Source organism: Salmo salar, chromosome 26, assembly GCF_965601325.2.
Source record: "Salmo salar chromosome 26, fSalSal1, whole genome shotgun sequence".
Taxonomy (NCBI): domain Eukaryota; kingdom Metazoa; phylum Chordata; class Actinopteri; order Salmoniformes; family Salmonidae; genus Salmo; species Salmo salar.
The window spans coordinates 3,838,335-3,859,638 of NC_138316.1; the positions used below are offsets into that span (position 1 = coordinate 3,838,335).

Genomic DNA, 21,304 nt, shown 5'->3' on the forward strand with positions numbered 1-21,304 from the left:
ACAATGGCTCCCAGCAGAATAGTAATCCTGAGGTGTTTAAAGGTTTGTGTGGGAGAGTCCAACAGGTCCAGTAGCACGTCTGGTTTGGATCATCTTAAACTTTTAACCCAAGAACTGGATTTTGCTGTAGTACTACAGTATATTTTCTTATAACTTGGAGAATAACGAACAGAGTGTTTGTTGTCTATCTCACTTGGGTGTACGTAGGTTGAATTTGCCCCTAGACGCTGATCTTGGGTCAGTCTTGCATTTCTGCTACTTATGGTTAAGGTTAGGATTGGGGGAGGGGAAGCTGATCCTAGATCTGTACCTTGGGGAAACTTCACCCCGGAGCGCTCACCTTGATCTTGTTACGTGGGCTGGACATCCTGCTCTTCAGGAAGCTGAAGGTTCTGCTGACTTTGTATTTCTCTGACTCAACCTTGGAGGGAATTATGTATTTATCCCACTCCTCGTCCTCAATCCTGTTTTAGGAAAGGAATTTCAGTATGACATTCCATAGTACAGTGAAGCTAGGTTTTAGCCTGGGTTACAGTCTGTTTCTGGCTTGACAGTGAGCCATGGAGTTGGCAAGAGCACACACAGATCTGGGACCAGGCTAGCTAGGTTTATCTCATTAATCTAGAGCAGGAGTGGTCAACTCAAACACAGGGTGTAGAGATTGAAGAACATGATAAATTGATTGGCCTCCAGGATTGGCCACCCCTGGTCAAAAAGACCATCACTCTTAGTAACATACTTGGAAAGTTAGGAATAACCCAACAGTTTAAATGATGTATCGATGCTATTCATGGCATGACCTTGACACATAATATGTCAGCTATTCATAACACTACTAGTAGGTAGAGTAGACATTCCAGGTGATAGGTATTCTGTTAGAGGCAGGAGGACAGTTAGAGTACATGCAATGCAATACACAGTCTTTCCATGTCAAAGCAGAACCGAGCCATACTGATAACATCTGGTGTAACAGACTTCAAAGACATGGGGTGCCTCCCAAATGGCACCCTATTCCATATATAGTGCCTTACTTTTAGACAAAAGCCCGTTGGGATCTGGTCAAAATGCCCATTGGGATCTGGTCATTAAGTTGACAGAGAATGTGTTCTCAGTCTACTTACCTGGTAAAATACAGGTAAAATGAAAATAAAATTAAAGTAGGGCACTACATAGGGAATAGGGTGCCATTTGGGATTCCTTAACTATCCTGGCATTGGCTAGAATCATAGTTGACATCAGGTAGGAGCTCCACTTGTCTTCAGATGGACAAAGTAGCGATGAAGGGTTACTCCTCTCCCCTGTAACTAATGAGTTCTCAGTCAATTTACCTGGTAAAATAAGGGTAAAACAAATTCATATATAGATATAAAAAAAAAAAACTTTAGGATAGGGTTAAGACAAGTGTATCGTGGCTGGTTAAGAAGTTGCGGTATGGTTCAGTTTTGTAAAGAGGTAGGTGTCATATTGAGTTGTTATTCAATTAGTTTAAAAAAAGGATTAGATCAGGTGAACAAGACAGAGTAGGGTGAAGTTGCCACTAGACACTGATCATACGTCGGTTTTGCCTTTCCCACACTAATGGTTAAGGTTAAGATTGGCTGAGGGTAATCTGATCCTAGATCTGTAACCAGGGGAAACTTCACCCTGGAGCATAACAGGCTTAGTCTAAGAAAATGGTGGCTAGGGTTAATGGGTTATTATAGATTATGCCAGGCGGGTCTTGCGCTACTCATGCGTGGCATGGGAGCCAGATTAGTGAAATGGGACATACTCTTTGAGGAACTCTGAGAGGGTGAGGTGTTGGAGTGATGATGACGAGCTGCCTTTGTCCTCAGCAGACTGGGCCCTCTTACGGAAACCCACATCCCTATGGTGAAACACACTGGATGACTGAGTTCTGGAGGTCACTGCTTACCAGGTTTGTCTTGAACCCTTTTCAACAGATCTTGAGGCTACTGCACAGACCTCATGGCCTGGTGGTCTAAGCACATGTACGCTAGGGTTTATTATTTTCCAGATATTTTACAAATGTTCCATCTTGAGAATAATTCACCTTTCCCGGTATTTCCAGCCAAAACCGTTCCTGTCATTCTGAAGCATATTGCATTTAAATATGTCTGGATTTGATTAGAGAATTGGTCACCAACCTTTTCTGAGTCATGATCACTTTGAGTACCACTCAGTTTTTTAAACATGACTTTAAAAACATAAGCCTATGCAACATTAATCTACTAAAAACAGTTCTATAGCAATAAGGATTGTGAGGCACAGCTGAGTGAGCGTAATAATTAGCTTTTTTTTATTTTACTGGACTGATGGCCTGCATCTGATGGGAGGGAGGGAGAGTGCAGCAGTGAGGCTGCCTCTCACCTGACTCACCGTCTCTCCTCTCTCCCTTCCTCCTCATCTGAGAAAAGGGGACACAGTCTTCCAGCTGATGGTGAAACTCAAGTCGCATTACATTATTTCTGCCTCATGCACCAATTCATGTTGTTACTCCTATGACCAGAGAAAGTGAAATATTCCTTGATATGAAAAAATACACAAGGTGTTAATAATAACAACGCAAGCTTATTGAAACACTTTGCTTTACTCATTCATTGCAGATGCAGGGCTGGTTGTAGCCTTAGTGAAAGTAGGAAGAACGTGCATTTTATGGCTTATAAAAGTGATGAACAAATTGTTGACCAGCGGTAGGCCTATAGGTGCACTTGATTTGCTCTCTGGGCCTGCCAGGTTGGCATTTCCACTACCAAATATGGTGATGAGTGGAAGCCCAGTGGCCGGCACTGGGAGAAGATGGAGCGAGATGGATTTTGGCTGACATTCTTCAAATTTTCTCATCGATGAAATATTTGATCTCCATACAGTTTTCTGTTTCCAACACTATAATATGTACAAAACAGAGTGGACTGCATTTTGTAAACTTTACCTTTTACCAAAGTTTCAAAAAATAGTTTTTAGTTATTGCACACGCACTTTTTACAGAGTAGGCCTTCCCTATCGAAAATATGCAAATAAATCCTAGAATGCACCAATAGGATCTCACTTGCTCGTGCTTGGCTCTGCCCACCTTGTTCTGCCCACTATGATTCCTTTGCTCCCATTGGAAACGACAGGCTTCTCGTCTCTCTTGGGATAGTTAAACAAATATTTTGTTTTACCTTCAGACACATGAAATGGTTTAAAATGGGAACACTTTACCTTCTCAGCACTAGGACTGCCGAATCAAATGCACCTACTGCCAACAGCGCAAAAAATAATAATTATTAGCAACGCAAGGCTTATCGTTGTTGTTTTTTACAGAAATGTTTGGTGATCAACCCTCGAGCGCCAGAGAGGGGGAGTTGGAGCAGGCGTGACAGTACCCCCCCCCTGTAGGAGCGGCACCCGGCGTCCCACCTGGGGCGAGCCTGGCAGGCCTGCCGAGCCGTGGGAGCCCGACGAGCCGGCTGAGGTATGACTTGGGATGGGAGCCTGCCGAGCCAACCGAGGCAAGAAAACCTCTCGAGCCAGCCAAGGCATGTAAGTCTGACAAGCCAGCTGAGGCACCGCCAGATTCCTTCGGCAGGGCACCCGGACCCGATGTCACCAAAAAAAAACTCCCTGATGCTTCCAATAATGTGGCGTCAGCATTCTGTGACAACAGATGCTGGTAGACGAGAAGCAAATACAGGGAGTGAACATTTAATAAATAACTGACATGAAACAAAACAAGGACAGCGTCTGGACAAGGGGAACAAAAACAACATTCATGCTGACACGGGGATGAAACTGAGGAATAGACAGATATAGGGGAGGCAATCAATAAGTGATGGAGTCCAGATGAGTCCAATGAAGCGCTGATGTGCGTAACGATGGGGACAGGTGTGCGTAATGATGAGCACCCTCAAGCGCCAGAGAGGGGGAGTGGAAGCAGGCGTGACACCATTGGCATCATGTTGTAATCCCTGAGTGGTTTACTTCCTCTCCAGCAACTGAGTTAGGAAAGACACATGTATCTTTGTAGTGACTTTATAATTAATAACTTCACCATGCTCAAACAAATATTCAATGTCTGCCTTTTTTCTTATTACCCAACTACCAATAGGTGCCCTTTGCGAGGCACTAGAAAACCTCCCTGGTCTTTGTGGTTGAATTTGTGTGTCAGGACTTTCGGAAGGTGATCGTAGTTCCACATCTTTTATTCAGTCGTGAAACTAATGCAATAAACCATAAACTTGAATTACAAAAATCAAGAAAGCCGTGACGCAGAGCAGGCATACACTACTCACAAAATAATCACCCACAAAACACCAATGAGACAAACATCAACTTAAATATGGACTCCAATTAGAGACAACAACCGGCTGCCTCTAATTGGACGTCATGCCAAACAAAAACTAACCTAGAAATACAAAACTAGAAACTAAACATAGAAATACAAAAAATGGACAAACACCCACTGTCACGCCCTGACCTACTCTACCATAGAAAATAACAACTTACTATGGTCAGGACGTGACAGTACCCCCTCCCCCCCCAAAGGTGCGGACTCCGATCGCACCTACAAAACAAAAACAAAAAACCTAAACAACAACCCCCCCCCCAAAAAAAACAACACAAATGGAGGGTAGGGTGGGTGACTAATGTTTATGGCGGCGGCTCTGGTTCCGGGCGTAGTACCCCCACCGCCTGCTGATCCCCCCGCTTCTGTATGTCCGGAGGAACCAGACTATGGATCATCGTCGAAGGCTTCGGACCACCAACCGCCGCTGAAAGCTCCGGGCTGCGGACCGCCGCTGAAGGCTCCAGGCTGAAGAGCGTCGCTGGAGGCTCAGGGCTGAGGGGCGTCGCTGGAGGCTCCGGGCTGAGGGGCATCGCTGGAATAGTAACACGCACCTCAGGGCTAGTGTGGGGAGCAGGCACAGGACACCCCGGACTGGGCAGGCGTACTGAAGGCCTGATGCGTGGAGCTGGCATAGGAGGCGCCAGACTAGTAACACGCACCTCAGGGCGAGTGCGAGGAGGCGGCACAGGACGTACTGGGCTCCGGAGGCGCACCGGAGGTCTGGAGCTTAGAGCTGGCACACCCCGTCCTGGCTGAATGGTGATTTGCGCCAAGCAAGGGCAGAGCGCCGGCACAGGACGAACTGGGCTGTGCTGGTGAAAGGGGGGTACCCTGCGTAGAGCAGGCGCAGGATAACCTGGACCGAAGAGACGCACTGGAGACCAGATACGCTGAACCGGCGCACTTCTACCTGGCTGACAGCCAACTCTAGCATGGCAACGGTGAGGAGCTTGCACCGAGCGCACCGGCGCACCACCGCATAACAAGGTGCTTGCTCGGTCACACGCTCCCCACGGTAAGCACGGGGAGTTGGCTCAGGTCTTAAAATCGCCTTAGCCAATCTGCCCGTGTGCCCCCCCCCAAAATGTTTTGGGTGCTGCCTCTCGTCCTTGCCTCTTGGTGGATATCGCACCTCATAGTATCGCCACTCCGCTCTTGCTGCCTCGATCTCCTCCTTCGGACGGCGATACTCCCCAGCCTGCCTCCAGGGTCCTTTGCCATCCAGGATTTCCTCCCACGTCCACAACTCCCACTGCTCCATACCACGCTACTTGGTCCTTGGTTGGTGGGTGATTCTGTCAGGACTTTCAGAAGGATTGGACCAATACGCAGCGTGATCGTAGTTCCACATCTTTTATTCAGTCGTGAAACTAATGCAATAAACCATAAACTTGAAATACAAAAAACAAGAAAGCCGTGACGCAGAGCAGGAATACACTACTCACAAAATAATCACCCACAAAACATCAGTGAGAAAAACATCAACTTAAATATGGCCTCCAATTAGAGACAACGACAACCGGCTGCCTCTAATTGGAGGTCATGCCAAACAAAAACTAACCTAGAAATACAAAACTAGAAACTAAACATAGAAATACAAAAACGGACAAACACCCCCTGTCACGCCCTGACCTACTCTACCATAGAAAATAACAACTTACTATGGTCAGGATGTGACACTGTGTTTGAAATTCCAAAATCATGTTATACACTATTATTGCACACAGAGTGAGTCCATGCAAATTATTATGTGACTTGTTAAGCACATTTTTACTCCTGAACTTATTTAGAATATCCATAACAAAGGGGTTGAATACTTAATGACTCAAGACATTTATCACGTTGGTATGAAGAGATTCGGGAGACAGGCGTAATAGTTTTTTTTTCTATACCCCAAATTCCGGCTTGCCGTGTAAGGGCACAAAGACCAAACAAACATGTAACAAAAACACAAGGTTGAAACCCAAACAAAAGAGCGAGGAGTACCTCGAATAAGTACACACGCACACAATGATTAAACCATGGGACGAGACCCGTAATCATCTGCGCAATCCACAATGGCACGAAAGCCAGAACACACTGCACAGGTACTCACACGCACCAACGGACATTGTAACAACAATCAACCCCACCATGGTGAACAAAGGGCACATATATACAAATACAATCAGTGGGAATAAGGGCCAGGTGTGCGCAATGAAAGTTCCGGAGGGATCTGTGACAGTACCCCCCCCCCCCCCCGACAGCGCAACGACACCTCAAGGATGATCATAGGAATGCAGTGTGGGTCGATCAGGACCCGATGCAGCTGCCGAAGTTGCGTCGTCGTCGGACGGCCAGTTGCCGCTGCCGAAGTTGTGGCGGAGTCGGACGGACCAGTAGCAGTGGCATCGGACGGACCCGTTGTGGTGACGTCGGACGACCCAGTTGCAGCTGCTGAAATTGCAGTGGTGCCGGACAGACCAGTCGCAGCATCATCGGACGGGCCATTCCCGCTGTCTCCCTTATTGGTTGATTATTCTGTTACGCTGGTATAAAGGATTTGGAGACAGGCACAGGAATACACAATAGGGGTTTATAATACACCCAAAACAAACATGTATACAAAAACACTGGGCTGTACCCAAACAAAAAAGCGAGGGTAAACCTCGTTGAACGACACGGAACGATACCCGTAATACACAATATATATACTGTCAAACGCTCCCTGAAACATTTCAACGAGCAAGCCTTTCTAATCGACCTGGCCCTGGTATCCTGGAAGGATATTGACCTCATCCCGTCAGTAGAGGATGCCTGGTTATTTTTTTTAAATGCCTTCCTCTCCATCTTAAATAAGCATGCCCCTTTCAAGAAATTTAGAACCAGGAACAGATATAGCCCTTGGTTCTCCCCAGACCTGACTGCCCTTAACCAACACAAAAATATCCTGTGGCGTTCTGCATTAGCATCGAACTGCCCCCGCGATATGCAACTTTTTAGGGAAGTTAGAAACCAATACACACAGGCAATTAGAAACGCCAAGGCTAGCTTTTTCAAACAGAAATTCGCTTCGTGCAACTCCAACTCTAAAAAGTTTTGGGACATTGTAAAGTCCATGGAGAATAAGAACACCTCCTCCCAACTGCCCACTGCACTGAGGATAGGAAACTCTGTCACCACCGATAAGCCCACTATAATTGAGAATTTCAACAAGCATTTTTCTACGGCTGGCCATGCTTTCCACCTAACTACCCCTACTGCATTCAACAGCACTGCACCCCCCACAGCTACTCGCCCAAGCCTCCCCCATTTCTCCTTCTCCCAAATCCATTCAGCTGATGTTCTGAAAGAGCTGCAAAATCTGGACCCCTACAAATCAGCTGGGCTTGACAATCTGGACCCTTTCTTTCTAAAATTATCTGCCGAAATTATTGCAACCCCTATTACTAGCCTGTTCAACCTCTCTTTCGTGTCGTCTGAGATTCCCATAGATTGGAAAGCAGCTGCTGTCATCCCCCTCTTCAAAGGAGGTGACACTCTTGACCCAAATTGCTACAGACCTATATCCATCCTACCCTGCCTTTCTAAGGTCTTCGAAAGCCAAGTTAACAAACAGATTACCGACCATTTCCAATCCCACCGCACCCTCTCCGCTATGCAATCTGGTTTCAGAGCTGGTCATGGGTGCACCTCAGCCACGCTCAAGGTCCTAAACGACATCGTAACCGCCATCGATAAGAAACAATACTGTGCTGCCGTATTCATTGACCTGGCCAAAGCTTTTGACTCTGTTAATCACCACATCCTCATCGGCAGACTCAGTAGCCTTGGTTTCTCAAACGATTGCGTCGCCTGGTTCACCAACTACTTCTCTGACAGAGTTCAGTGTGTCAAATCGGAGGGCCTACTGTCTGGACCTCTGGCAGTCTCTATGGGGGTACCACAGGGTTCAATTCTTGGGCCAACTCTTTTCTCTGTATACATAAATGATGTCGCTCTTGCTGCTGGTGAATCTCTGATCCACCTCTACGCAGACGACACCATTCTGTACACTTCTGGCCCTTCTTTGGACACTGTGTTAACCTCTATGGGCTAGGTGGGACGCTAGCGTGCCACCCGTGGTGCACTCCATCAACAGCAGGTGCATTTCAAGAGCGGCAAATTTGAATCCAAATAAATGTCAAAATTCAAATTTTTCAAACATACAACTATTTTACACCCTTTGAAAGATAAACATCTCCTTAATCTAACCACGTTTTACGATTTCAAAAAGGTTTTACGGCGAAAGCATAAATTTAGAGTATGTTAGGACAGTACATTTACAAGAGTTGTGTGTAATGTTTTGTCAAGTCAAAGACAGGGTCACCAAAACAATAAAACCAGCTAAAATGATGCACTAACCTTTTACAATCTCCATCAGATGACACTCCTAGGACATTATGTTAGACAATGCATGCATTTTTAGTTCTATCAAGTTCATATTTATATCCAAAAACAGCGTTTTACTATGGCATTGATGTTGAGGAAATCGTTTCCCTCCAATAACCGGCAGTCAAGTCAGCGTCACAAATTAAATAATTAAAATTAGAAAACATTGGTAAAATATTATATTGTCATTTAAAGAATTATAGATTTACATCTCTTGAACGCAATCAACTTGCCAGATTTAAAAATAACCTTACTGGGAAATCACACTTTGCAATAATCTGAGCACTGCGCCCAGAAAAATACGCGTTGCGATACAGACTAGACGTCATGTTGGGGAGATCTAAAATCGAAAATACTATGTAAATAATCCATTACCTTTGATTCTCTTCATCAGATGTCACTTCCAGTTATCACAGGTCCATAACGAATGTAGTTTTGTTCAAAAAAGCTCATCATTTATGTCCAAAAATCTCCGTCTTGTTAGCACATGATCTAAGCCAGCCGGACTTCTCGTCATGAACGAGGGGAAAAAATATATTTCCGTTCGTTCAAACATGTCAAACGTTGTATAGCATAAATCATTAGGGCCTTTTTTAACCCGAACATGAATAATATTCAAGGTGGACGAATGCATACTCTTTTATAACGTATTGGAACGAGGGTACCCAACATGAACTCGCGCGCCAGGTGTCTAATGGGACATCATCGTTCCATGGCTCTTGTTCGGTCAGATCTCCCTCCAGAAGACTCAAAACACTTTGTAAAGGCTGGTGACATCTAGTGGAAGCAATAGGAAGTGCCAAAATATTCCTCAGCCCCTGTGTTTTTCAATGGGATAGGTTTAAAGTCAATACAACACATCAGGTATCCACTTCCTGTCAGAAAATGTCTCAGGGTTTTGCCTGCCAAATAGGTTCTGTTATACTCACAGACACCATTCAAACAGTTTTAGAAACTTTAGAGTGTTTTCTATCCATATATAATAAGTATATGCATATTCTAGTTACTGGGTAGGATTAGTAACCAGATTAAATCGGGTACATTTTTTTTATCCAGACGTGCAAATGCTGCCCCCTAGCCCTAACAGGTTAACAACCCTCCAGACGAGCTTCAATGCCATTCAACTCTCCTTCCGTGGTCTCCAACTGCTCCTAAACACAAGTAAAACTAAATGCATGCTCTTCAACCGATCGCTGCCTGCACCTGCCCGCCTGTCCAGCATCACTTCTCTGGACGGTTCTAACTTAGAATTTGTGGACAACTACAAATACCTAGGTGTCTGGTTAGACTGTAAACTCTCCTTCCAGACTCACATCAATCATCTCCAATCCAAAGTGAAATCTCGAATTGGCTTCCTATTTCGCAACAAAGCATCCTTCACTCATGCTGCCAAACATACCCTCGTAAAACTGACCATCCTACCAATCCTCGACTTCGGCGATGTCATTTACAAAATAGCTTCCAATACCCTACTCAACAAGCTGGATGCAGTCTATCACAGTGCCATCCGTTTTGTCACCAAAGCCCCATATACTACCCACCACTGTGTCCTGTACGCTCTCGTTGGCTGGCCTTCGCTTCATAATCGTCGCCAAACACATTGGCTCCAGGTCACCTACAAGACCCTGCTAGGTAAAGTCCCCCCTTAACTCCGCTCACTGGTCACCATAGCAGCACCCACCTGTAGCACGCGCTCCAGCAGGTATATCTCTCTGGTCACCCCTAAAGCCAACTCCTCCTTTGGTCGTCTCTCCTTCCAGTTCTCTGCTGCCAATGACTGGAACGAACTACAAAAATCTCTGAAACTGGAAACACTTATCTCCCTCACTAGCTTTAAGCACCAGTTGTCAGAGCAGCTCACAGATCACTGCACCTGTACATAGCCCATCTATAATTTAGCCCAAACTACTACCTCTTCCCCTACTGTATTTATTTATTTTATTTATTTTGCTCCTTTGCACCATATTATTTATATTTTATCTCTGAACTTTCTTCAAACTACAAATCTACCATTCCAGTGTTTTTCTTGCTATACTTTATTTACTTTGCCACCATGGCATTTTTTTGCCTTTACCTCCCTTATCTCACATCATTTGCTCACATTGTATATAATCTTATTTAATTTTTTTTTTATTTTTTTTTATTATTATTTTTTCTACTGCATCATTGATTGTATGTTGTTTTACTCCATGTGTAACTCTGTGTTTTTGTATGTTGTCGAACTGCTTTGCTTTATCTTGGCCAGGTCGCAATTGTAAATGAGAACTTGTTCTCAACTTGCCTACCTGGTTAAATAAAGGTGAAATAAATAAAATAAAAAAATAAAAATATAAAGCACGCAGCATAACAGCTGCACCAACGCATAGGTACTCACACGACCAACGGACATTGGAACAATAATCGACAAGACCATGGAAACCAAAGGGCACATATGTATATACAAATACTAATCAGTGGGAATAGGGGACAGGTGTGCATGATGAAAGTTCCAGAGGGATCCGTGACAACATTTAATTTTCAATAAAATTGATAAAATAGTTTTTTCCCCCTCATCAATCTACACACAATACCCCATAATGACAAAGCAAAAACAGGTTTTTAGACATTTTTGCAAATGTACACTATCGTTCAAAAGTTCGGGGTCACTTAGAAATGTCATTGTTTTTTAAAGAAAAGGACATTTTTTGTCCATTAAAATAACATCAAATTGATCAGAAATACAGTGTAGACATTGTTCATGTTGTAAATGACTATTGTCGCTGGAAACGGCAGATTTTCTATGGAATATCTACATAGGCGTGAAGAGGCCCATTATCAGCAACCATCACCTCTGTGTTCCAATGGCACGTTGTGTTAGCTAATCCAAGATTATAATTTTAAAAGGCTAATGGGTCATTAGAAAACCCTTTTGCAATCATGTTAGCACAGCTGAAACTGTTGTTCTAATTAAAGAAGCAATAAAACTGTCCTTCTTTAGACTAGTTGAGTATCTAGAGCATCAGCATTTGTGGGTTCGATTACAGGTTAAAAAATGGCCAGATACAAAGTGCTTTCTTCTGAAACTTGTTAGTCTATTCTTGTTCTGAGAAATGAAGGCTATTCCATGCGAGAAATTGCCAAGAAACTGAAGATCTCGTACAACGCTGTGTACTACTGACAGAACAGAACAGCACAAACTGGCTCTAACCAGAAAATAAAGAGGAGTGGGAGGCCCCGGTGCACAACTGCGCAAGAGGACAAGTACATTAGAGTGTCTGGTTTGAGAAACAGACACCTCACAAGTCCTCAACTGGCAGCTTCATTAAATAGTACCCGCAAAACACCAGTCGCAATCTCAACAGTGAAGAGGCGACTCCGAGATGCTGGCCTTTTAAAGGCCTACTGTACTAGCGACCGTAAGTTGGACTGTGCAATTAGATTAACAAGAATTTAAACTTTCTGCCAATATCAGATATGTCTATGTCCTGGGATATTCTTTTGTTAAATACAACCAGGGGGGGGGGGGGGGGGGGGGGTTAACACGTTGCCTTGCAAGGGTTAACACGTTTAAATGTTTTACTCACGTCAGCCACAGACAAGGAGAACCCACAGTCCCTGGTAGGGGGCCACGTCGGTGGCACTGTGTTATCCTCAAACCGTGTGAAGAATGTTAAGCCTGTCCAGAAATAAGACATCGTTCTTGGCGACGTGACTAGTTTTCCTTTTGTAGTCCGTGATTGTCTGTAGTCCCTGCCACATACGTCTTTTGTCTGAGCCGTTGAATTGCGACTCCACTTTATCTCTATACTGACGTTTAGCTTGTTTTATTGCCTTGCGGAGTGAATAACTACACTAGTTATATTCTGCCATATTTCACGTCACCTTGCCATGGTTAAATGCGGTGAATGCTACCATCTATTCACGGTTTTTGGTTAGGGTAGGTTTTGATAGTCACAGTGGGTACTACATCTCCTATATACTTCCTTATAAACTCAGTCACCATATCCGTGTATGCGCCTACATTATTTTCGCAAGCTACCCGGAACATATCCCAGTGCACATGATCAAAACAATCCTGAAGCATGGATTCCGATTGGTCAGACCAGCTTTGAATAGTTCTTAGCACGGGTACTTCCTGTTTGAGTTTCTGCCTATAGGAAGGGAGGAGCAAGATGGAGTCGTGGTCAGATTTGCCAAAAGGAGGGCGGGGGAGGGCCTTGTAAGCATTCCGGAAGTTTGAAAAGCAATGGTCGAGAGTCTTAGCAGCGCGAGTAGTACAGTCGATATATTGATAGACTTCGGCAGCCTAGTCCTCAAATTTGCTTTGTTAAAATCCCCAGCTACAATAAATGCAGCCTCAGGATATGTGGTTTCCAGTTTGCATAAAGTCCAGTGAAGTTCTTTGAGGGCCGTCGTGGTATCGGCTTGAGGGGGATGTAAATGGCCGTGGCAATGACAGTGGAGAATTCTCTTGGGAAATAATATGTTCGGCATTTGATTGTGAGGCATTCGAGGTCGGGTGAACAAAAGGACTTGAGTTCCTGTATGTTCCTAGAATTACACCATGAGTTGCTAATCATGAAACACACCCCTCTGCCCTTCTGCTTCCTGGATAGATATTTATTCCTGTTTGAGCGATGTACTGAGAATCCTGCTGGCTTTACCAACTCTGACAGAGTATCCTGAGAGAGCCATGTTTCCGTGAAACGAAGTATATTACATGCCCCGATGTCTCTCTGGAAAAAAATCCTTGCTCTCAGCTCATTTACTTTGTTATCCAAAGACTGAACATTAGTGAGTAATATACTCGGAAACGGTGGGTGGTGTGCGTGCATCCTAAGTCAAATCAAATCAAATTTATTTGTCACATACACATGGTTAGCAGGTGTTAATGCAAGTGTAGCGAAATGCTTGTGCTTCTAGTTCCGACCATGCAGTAATATCTAACAAGTAATCTACCAATTCCACAACAACTACCCTGTACACACAAGTGTAAAGGAATGAATACGAATATGTACATAAAAATATATAAATGAGTGATGGCCGAACGGCATAGGCAAGATGTAATAGATGGTATGGAGTACAGTATATACATATGAGATGAGTATTGTAGGGTATGAAAACATAAAGCAGCATTGTTTAAGGTGGCTAGTGATACATTACATCAGGATGGCTAGATGCAGTAGATGGTATAGAGTACAGTATATACATATGAGATGAGTAATGTAGGTTATGAAAACATTATATAAAGTGGCATTGTTTAAAGTGGCTAGTGATACATCTAATTACATCAAGATGGCAAGATGCAGTAGATGGTATGGCGTACAGTATATACATATGAGATGAATAATGTAGGTTATGTAAACATTATCTAATATAAATAATATAAAGTGGCAAGTGATAAATTGATTACATCAATTTTCCCATTATTAAAGTGGCTTGAGTTGAGTCAGTATGTTGGCAGCAGCCACTCAATGTTAGTGATGGCTGTTTAACAGTCTGATGGCCTTGAGATAGAAGCTGTTTTTCAGTCTCTCGGTCCCCGCTTTGATGCACCTGTACTGACCTCGCCTTCTGGATGATAGCGGGGTGAACAGGCAGTGGCTTTGGTGATTGTTGTCCTTGATGATCTTTTTGGCCTTCCTGTGACATCGGGTGGTGTAGGTGTCCTGGAGGGCAGGTAGTTTGCACACGGTGATGCGTTGTGCAGACCTCACTACCCTCTGGAGAGCCATCCGGTTATGGGCGGAGCAGCTGCCGTACCAGGCGGTGATACAGCCCGACAGGATGCTCTCGATTGTGCATCTGTAAAAGTTTGTGAGTGTTTTTGGTGACAAGCCGAATTTCTTCAGCCTTCTGAGGTTGAAGAGGCGCTGCTGCGCCTTTTTCACCACGCTGTCTGTGTGGGTGGACCATTTCAGTTTGTCCGTGATGTGTACACCAAGGAACTTAAAACTCTCCACCCTCTCCACTACTGTCCCATCAATGTAGATAGGGGGCTGCTCCCTCTGCTGTTTCCTGAAGTTCACAATCATCTCTTTTGTTTTGTTGACATTGAGTGCGAGGTTATTTTCCTGGCACCACACTCCGAGGGCCCTCACCTCCTTCCTGTAGGCCGTCTCGTCGTTGTTGGTAATCAAGCCTACCACTGTAGTGTCGTCTGCAAACTTGATGATTGAGTTGGATGCGTGCATGGCCACGCAGTCGTGGGTGAACAGGGAGTACAGAAGAGGGCTGAGAACGCACCCTTGTGGGGACCCAGTGTTTAGGATCAGCGGGGTGGAGATGTTGTTCCCTACCCTCACCACCTGGGGGCGGCCCGTCAGGAAGTCCAGGACCCAGTTGCACAGGGCAGGGTCGAGACCCAGGGTCTCGAGCTTAATGACGAGTTTGGAGGGTACTATGGTGTTAAATGCTGAGCTGTAATCGATGAACAGCATTCTTACATACAGTGAGGGGAAAAAGTATTTGATCCCCTGCTGATTTTGTACGTTTGCCCACTGACAAAGAAATGATCAGTCTATAATTTTAATGGTAGGTTTATTTGAACAGTGAGCGACAGAAAAACAAAAAAATCCAGAAAAACGCATGTCAAAAATGTTATAAAATGATTTGCATTTCAATGAGGGAAATAAGTATTTGACCCCCTCTCAATCAGAAAGATTTCTGGCTCCCAGGTGTCTTTTATACAGGTAACGAGCTGAGATTAGGAGTTTTGCGACGAAAAAGCTATGGATATCACATGCCCTAAACCAAAGTCAAGGGCAGGACATTAATAGGCTCTGTTAATATAGATTCCCTTGTTCACACGTGGTTCGGAGGGACCAGTCATCAGCACTATCTGCATTGCCTCTATTCAAATTACTCTCTCCTAACACACACGCCATACGTTGCTGCTACTATTTCTTTTTTATCCTGATGCTCAGCCACTTTACCCCTGATTTTATGTATGTAACTCCCTTGTCTATTACTGATATTTTTATTGTTCTTGTACATACTACATATTATTGTATTTATATTGACACTATCCATTTCTGATATTGCTACTATGCAAGTAACCATTTGGCTGAACCGTTTACACCTTCTGTAGAGACCTATCCACTTAGCAAGACTTGCATATTGACAATAATATGGACATCATCCATCTGTGTTAAAAAGGAATACCATTTAGAATGTCGATGTTGTAGAGACGGGGTAAGACTGTCTGTGTGTTAACTGAGATAATGTATGTAGTTTAACTAGCTATACCATCATCTCATATGCTCTCTCTACTGTTAGCAATGCATTAATGTTTCTTTAGCGATGGCAATATATTAAGGAATGAGACCTCATATTTATGAGACGTTAGTGAGATGAGCTGAGATGTAAGTATGAGTCATCATGAATGAGAAAAAAAGAACATACATGGAAAAGACTCTTTAAAAAAATGAAATCTGATAACGCCATAAAACGTTATGGACAAGTAAATAATTACAAGTAAATCAACAACTATATCTGTTTCAAATGATGATGCATGTTGTTATTGTATTAGTATCACTTCCATAACTACAGCATTCAAAAAGTTGTGTCTGAGTTCAGATGTTTAGGAAAGCCCTGTTTGTGGTGTCTGTGTGTGTGTTGTATTTGGGGTTATTTTGAGGTTGTAATCAGAGCTTATTCTGACCCGTGGGCCGTGTAACAGGGAGTATGTCACATCCTGCCCAGCCAGACCCTGACCACAGGACTAAACTAGAGAGGCAACTAAGACCGTGTTACACACACACACACACACACACACACACACACACACACGCACAAATGCGCACACACACATGCACGCACCGATGCATACACACACTAGAGAGGTGGGGCATTGCAAAGACTAAAATAAATACAGTAGAATGAAAGATTGTCCATACCTCTTCTCTCTGGGTGTCTCAGTCAAGTTGAAGTCTCTATGCTCTGGAAGGGTAACAAGGAATGACAGTGATGTGAGTAACAAGGAAAGTAAGACTCACCAGGAGTCCCCATGAACTAATAAACACCAGAAGCAGAGTTAATATCTATGTCCCAAATGGAACCCTATTTCCTATATAGTGCACTACTTTTGACCAGGGCAGATAATACTCTGGTCAAAAGTAGTGCACTACATAGGGAATATGGTGCCATTTGGAATAAAAACAATGATCAATTAAACCTAGGTCAGATTTGCTAAGATTGCAAATGTATAGTAAATGTTAATGTTTTTGGGATAATATTGCATCACATTCATCATATACAGTATACCTTTTTTCTTCACAGATGACATACTCACAGATGGAATACTTATTTTAAATTGGGGGGGTTCTACAAAGCTAACATATCTAATTGTTTAAAGATGGTCACACCATGGATCAATTAGCTATTTGATTTAGAATTTTAGGACCCCAGTAGGTCTAAAAAAAAAATTGGGATAAAATATTGAATTTGGCCTTTACTACTACATCCCATAGAAATGTATTTAAGTTCACATTCATAAATGGCAAAACAGACAGTCAAAAAATAAATCATAAGGAATAAGGTTTTGAAGTGTATGTCCTACATCTAGGGGATATAAGAAGCTCAGGAAATATTTGTGTTTTGGACACATATTTAACCCCTTTTTTTGTTGCCACAAACCTACAGTTGAAGTCGGAAGTTTACATACACCTTAGCCAAATACAATTAAACTCAGTTTCTCACAATCCCTGACATTAAATCCAAGTAAAAATTCCCTGTTTTAGGTCAGTTAAGATCTCCATTTTATTTTAAGAATGTGAAATGTCAGAATAATAGTAGAGAGAATGGTTTATTTCAGCTTTTATTCTTTCATCACATTCCCAGTCGGTCAGAAGTTTACATACACTCAATTAGTATTTGGTAGCATTGCCTTTAAATTGTTTAACTTGGGTCAAACGTTTCGGGTAGCCTTGCACAAGCTTCCCACAATAAGTTGGGTGAATTTTGGCCCATTCCTCCTGACAGAGCTAGTGTAACTGAGTCAGGTTTGTAGGCCTCCTTGCTCGCACACACTTTTTCAGTTCTGCCAACAAATTTTATATGGGACTGAGGTTAGGGCTTTGTGATGGCCACTCCAACACCTTGACTTTGTTGTCCTTAAGCCATTTTGCCAGAACTTTGGAAGTATGTTTGGGGTCGTTGTCCATTTGGAAGACCCATTTGCGACCAAGCTTTAATTTCCTGACTGATGTAATGAGATGTTGCTTCAATATATCCACATCATTTTCCCCCTTCATGATGCCATCTATTTTGTGAAGTGCACAAGTCCCTCCTGCAGCAAAGCACCCCCACAACATGATGCTGCCACCCCTGTGCTTCACGGTTGGGATGATGTTCTTCGGCTTGCAATCCTCCCCCTTTTTCCTCCAAACATATCAATGGTCATTATGGCCAAACAGTTCTATTTTTGATTCATCAGACCAGAGGACATTTCTCCAAAAAGCACAATCTTTGTCCCCATGTGCAGTTTCAAACTGTAGTCTGGCTTTTTTATGGCGGTTTTGGAGCAGTGGCTTCTTCCTTGCTGAGCGGCCTTTCAAGTTATGTCGATATAGGACTCGTTTTACTGTGGATATAGATATTCTTGTACCTGTTTCCTCCAGCATCTTCACAAGGTCCTTTGCTGTTGTTCTGGGATTGATTTGCACTTTTTTGCACCTAAGTACATTCATCTCTAGGAGACAGAACGAGTCTCCTTCCTGAGTGGTATGACAGATGCGTTGTCCCATGGTGTTTATACTTGCGTACTATTGTTTGTACAGATGAACGTGCTACCTTCAGGCGTTTGGAAATTGCTCCCAAGGACGAACCAGACTTGTGGAGGACTACAATTTTTTTCTGAGGTCTTGGCTGATTTCTTTTGATTTTCCCATGATGTCAAGCAAAGAGGCACTGAGTTTGAATGTAGGCCTTGAAGTACATCCACACCTCCATTTGACTCAAATGATGTCAATTAGCCCATCAGACGCTTCTAAAGCCATGACATAATTTTCTGGAATTTTCCAAGCTGTTTAAAGGCACAGTCAACTTAGTGTATGTAAACTTCTGACCCACTGGAATTGTGATACAGTGAATTATAAGTGAAATAATATGTCTGTAAACAATTGTTGGAAAAATTACTTGTGTCATTCACAAAGTAGATGTCCTAACCGACTTGCCAAAACTATAGTTTGTTAACAAGAAATCTTTGGAGTGGTTGAAAAGGGAGTTTTAATGACATTAACCTAAGTGTATGTGAACTTCCGACTTGTATGTGAACTTCCGACTGTACCTCCATACTTCCATAATTTTTTATTAACCGGTAGCTGGTTACCGTCAGACGAGTCCAGTGACACTTGTGGGGGTCGTAGAGAAAAACAGAGAACACGATCGTGTTTGTGAGAATCTCATCTTTTTAAAGCGTTGACAGACGTTTTTGTGATATTCGGGATGTCTTATGTTCTGAAACACCGCTGTAGCTTGGCCACCTTCCACCGCAGATGCGGAAGGCCGACATAGGCGGATGCAGTGGATTTAGACCAGCCCATGCAAAAATAAATATCTATAGCTTAATAAAGTGATGGATTTTGATGGGGATTTTTTTATTTTGTTACTTAGATTGACGCAAACATTGACAGTTTGAGTATGTCATCTGTGAAGAAAAAGGTCAACATTAGGGCTACAATACAATCACACATCTGTCTATGTTAAACCTTGGCAGTTGAGTGTGTTATGCACTACTATTGACCTTGGCCCCTACGGCTCTGGTCAATAGTAGTGCACTATATTGGAAACAGGGTGCTATTTGGGAGGTAACCTAGAACATTTATAAAGCCCCAGGTCCAGCAGACCTCTACAGAGAGAGAAGAAACACACACAGGAAAGAGCTGCTGAGGAAGAACAGATCACAGAAAGAGAGAACAGGAAGAGAAAAAGATAACAATAGATAAACAGTAGCAATTCCAAAACATTTCCCCATGAGAGAAACAAAACAATCTCCCCATAAAGAACCACAACATTTCCACGAAACAAAACCAAACCAACCCTCAAAGAGAATTACTGTCAAGCCTCAAGGTACAAAACATATGTACTGCATCCCAAATGGCAACCTATTCCCTATATAGTGCAGTAGTTTAAACCAGTGCCCTATGCTAAATAGGAATAGGGTATCATTTGGGACAAGCCCATGTTCATATCCTGTTATCATTGTATTAGACTGGCCTCAAGTTAATGTGAGGTTTATATTCCAAATAGGACCTTGACAGAACCATGCACTTTGTAACCATAGCTACACCCTCACCATAGCCTGGGCACCAGTCTAGTTCCTGTTTCAGCCAGTTTGTCTTGATATGATAATGATGTAGTTAAGACTGCTGAATGTAGAAGTCAGGCTACATCACTGCAACAATAGTGACGATATGGTCAGCCCCATACATCAGCAAGCGCAACCATAGATTCATATAGCAGAACTCGGGGGACCGGTGTTTCTAAAGGGGCTGTTAAAGACTGTACTTACTAACTGGGTTGAGGAGAGAGTTTAGAGAGAGAGAGAGAGCCTGAAGAAGGGAGCAGCCACTGCTGCTGAATGCACCACCTACACAGAATAATGACACACGATGGCTAACTGAGTAGGATTTACACACACACACACACACACACACACACACACACACACACACACACACACACACACACACACACACACACACACACACACACACACACACACACACACACACACACACACACACACACACACACACACACACACACTTCACTGTGTTGACCCCAGGTCCTGAAGAGCTACAGAGAGAACCCAGCTGCAAAGCTATCCTAAACAGGCTTCTGTCTGACACATGGCGGATGGCCCTGGGGAGAGAGAAGTCAGGGGTCAGGGGTTTAAGGTGACTGACCATCTGTCAGGTCGGAGATCGCTGCATCTCTGGTGAACAGGGGGCGTGAAAGCTGGGCCTTGGGGGAGGAGTAGGAGTAAGAGCGCAGACGAAGCTGTGGGTCTGACTGATCCTGAGGGAAACACACAAGAACCATGGAGTATTAGGGAAGGGAGTATCATTAAAATGAGAGAAAATAAGTGATGCTTTCAGTCACATTTAGCCAGTAACCAAATGTGGGGATAACTATAACAGGACAATACAATCACACGTCTGTCTATGTGGAAACATGGCAGGTGAGGGTGTCCAGTCTGAGTGTATGTCTGTGAAGTACCTTGGCGGGTGTGTACGTGCAGTAGGGGTGTATGTGTGTGAAGTACCTTGGAAGGTGTGTGTGAACTGTTAGAGTGTGTACGGTTGAAGTCCAACAAGTTGTCAAAGGAGTCCCTCTCGTCCCCAGAGCTAGTTTGCAGGTCAGAGCGTTGCCAGGGAAATGAGAAGTTGGGGAGGGAGGGGGGAGACTGGCACAGGGTGTCCTCCTCCCAACTGTCACACTCTACTGGTTCCAGACTGGAACTGAGAGAGAGAGAGAAAGAAAGAAAGAGAGAATATAAATATAAATATATAAATATAAATATAAACTATAGTTTTGGCAAGTCGGTTAGAACATCAACTTTGTGCAATTTGTGTAATTTTT

General features: G+C 43.5%; 1 protein-coding gene across 2 annotated transcripts in view; it reads right to left on the reverse strand.

Annotated features, from left to right (window-relative positions):
- The window catches only part of LOC106587046 (rho guanine nucleotide exchange factor 28), an 89,132-nt gene that overhangs the window by 29,996 nt on the left and 37,832 nt on the right, over positions 1–21,304 (reverse strand). The window contains exons 4-8 of one of the 2 annotated variants that reach the window (XM_014174918.3): positions 20,988–21,183; positions 20,629–20,740; positions 16,618–16,660; positions 1,772–1,867; positions 341–464 (exon numbers count right to left, since the gene is read on the reverse strand). In XM_014174918.3, coding sequence (XP_014030393.3) covers positions 341–464; positions 1,772–1,867; positions 16,618–16,660; positions 20,629–20,740; positions 20,988–21,183 — 571 coding nt within the window. The remainder of the gene's footprint in view (positions 1–340; positions 465–1,771; positions 1,868–16,617; positions 16,661–20,628; positions 20,741–20,987; positions 21,184–21,304) is intronic. The other variant, XM_082969334.1, reaches the window with a different exon arrangement.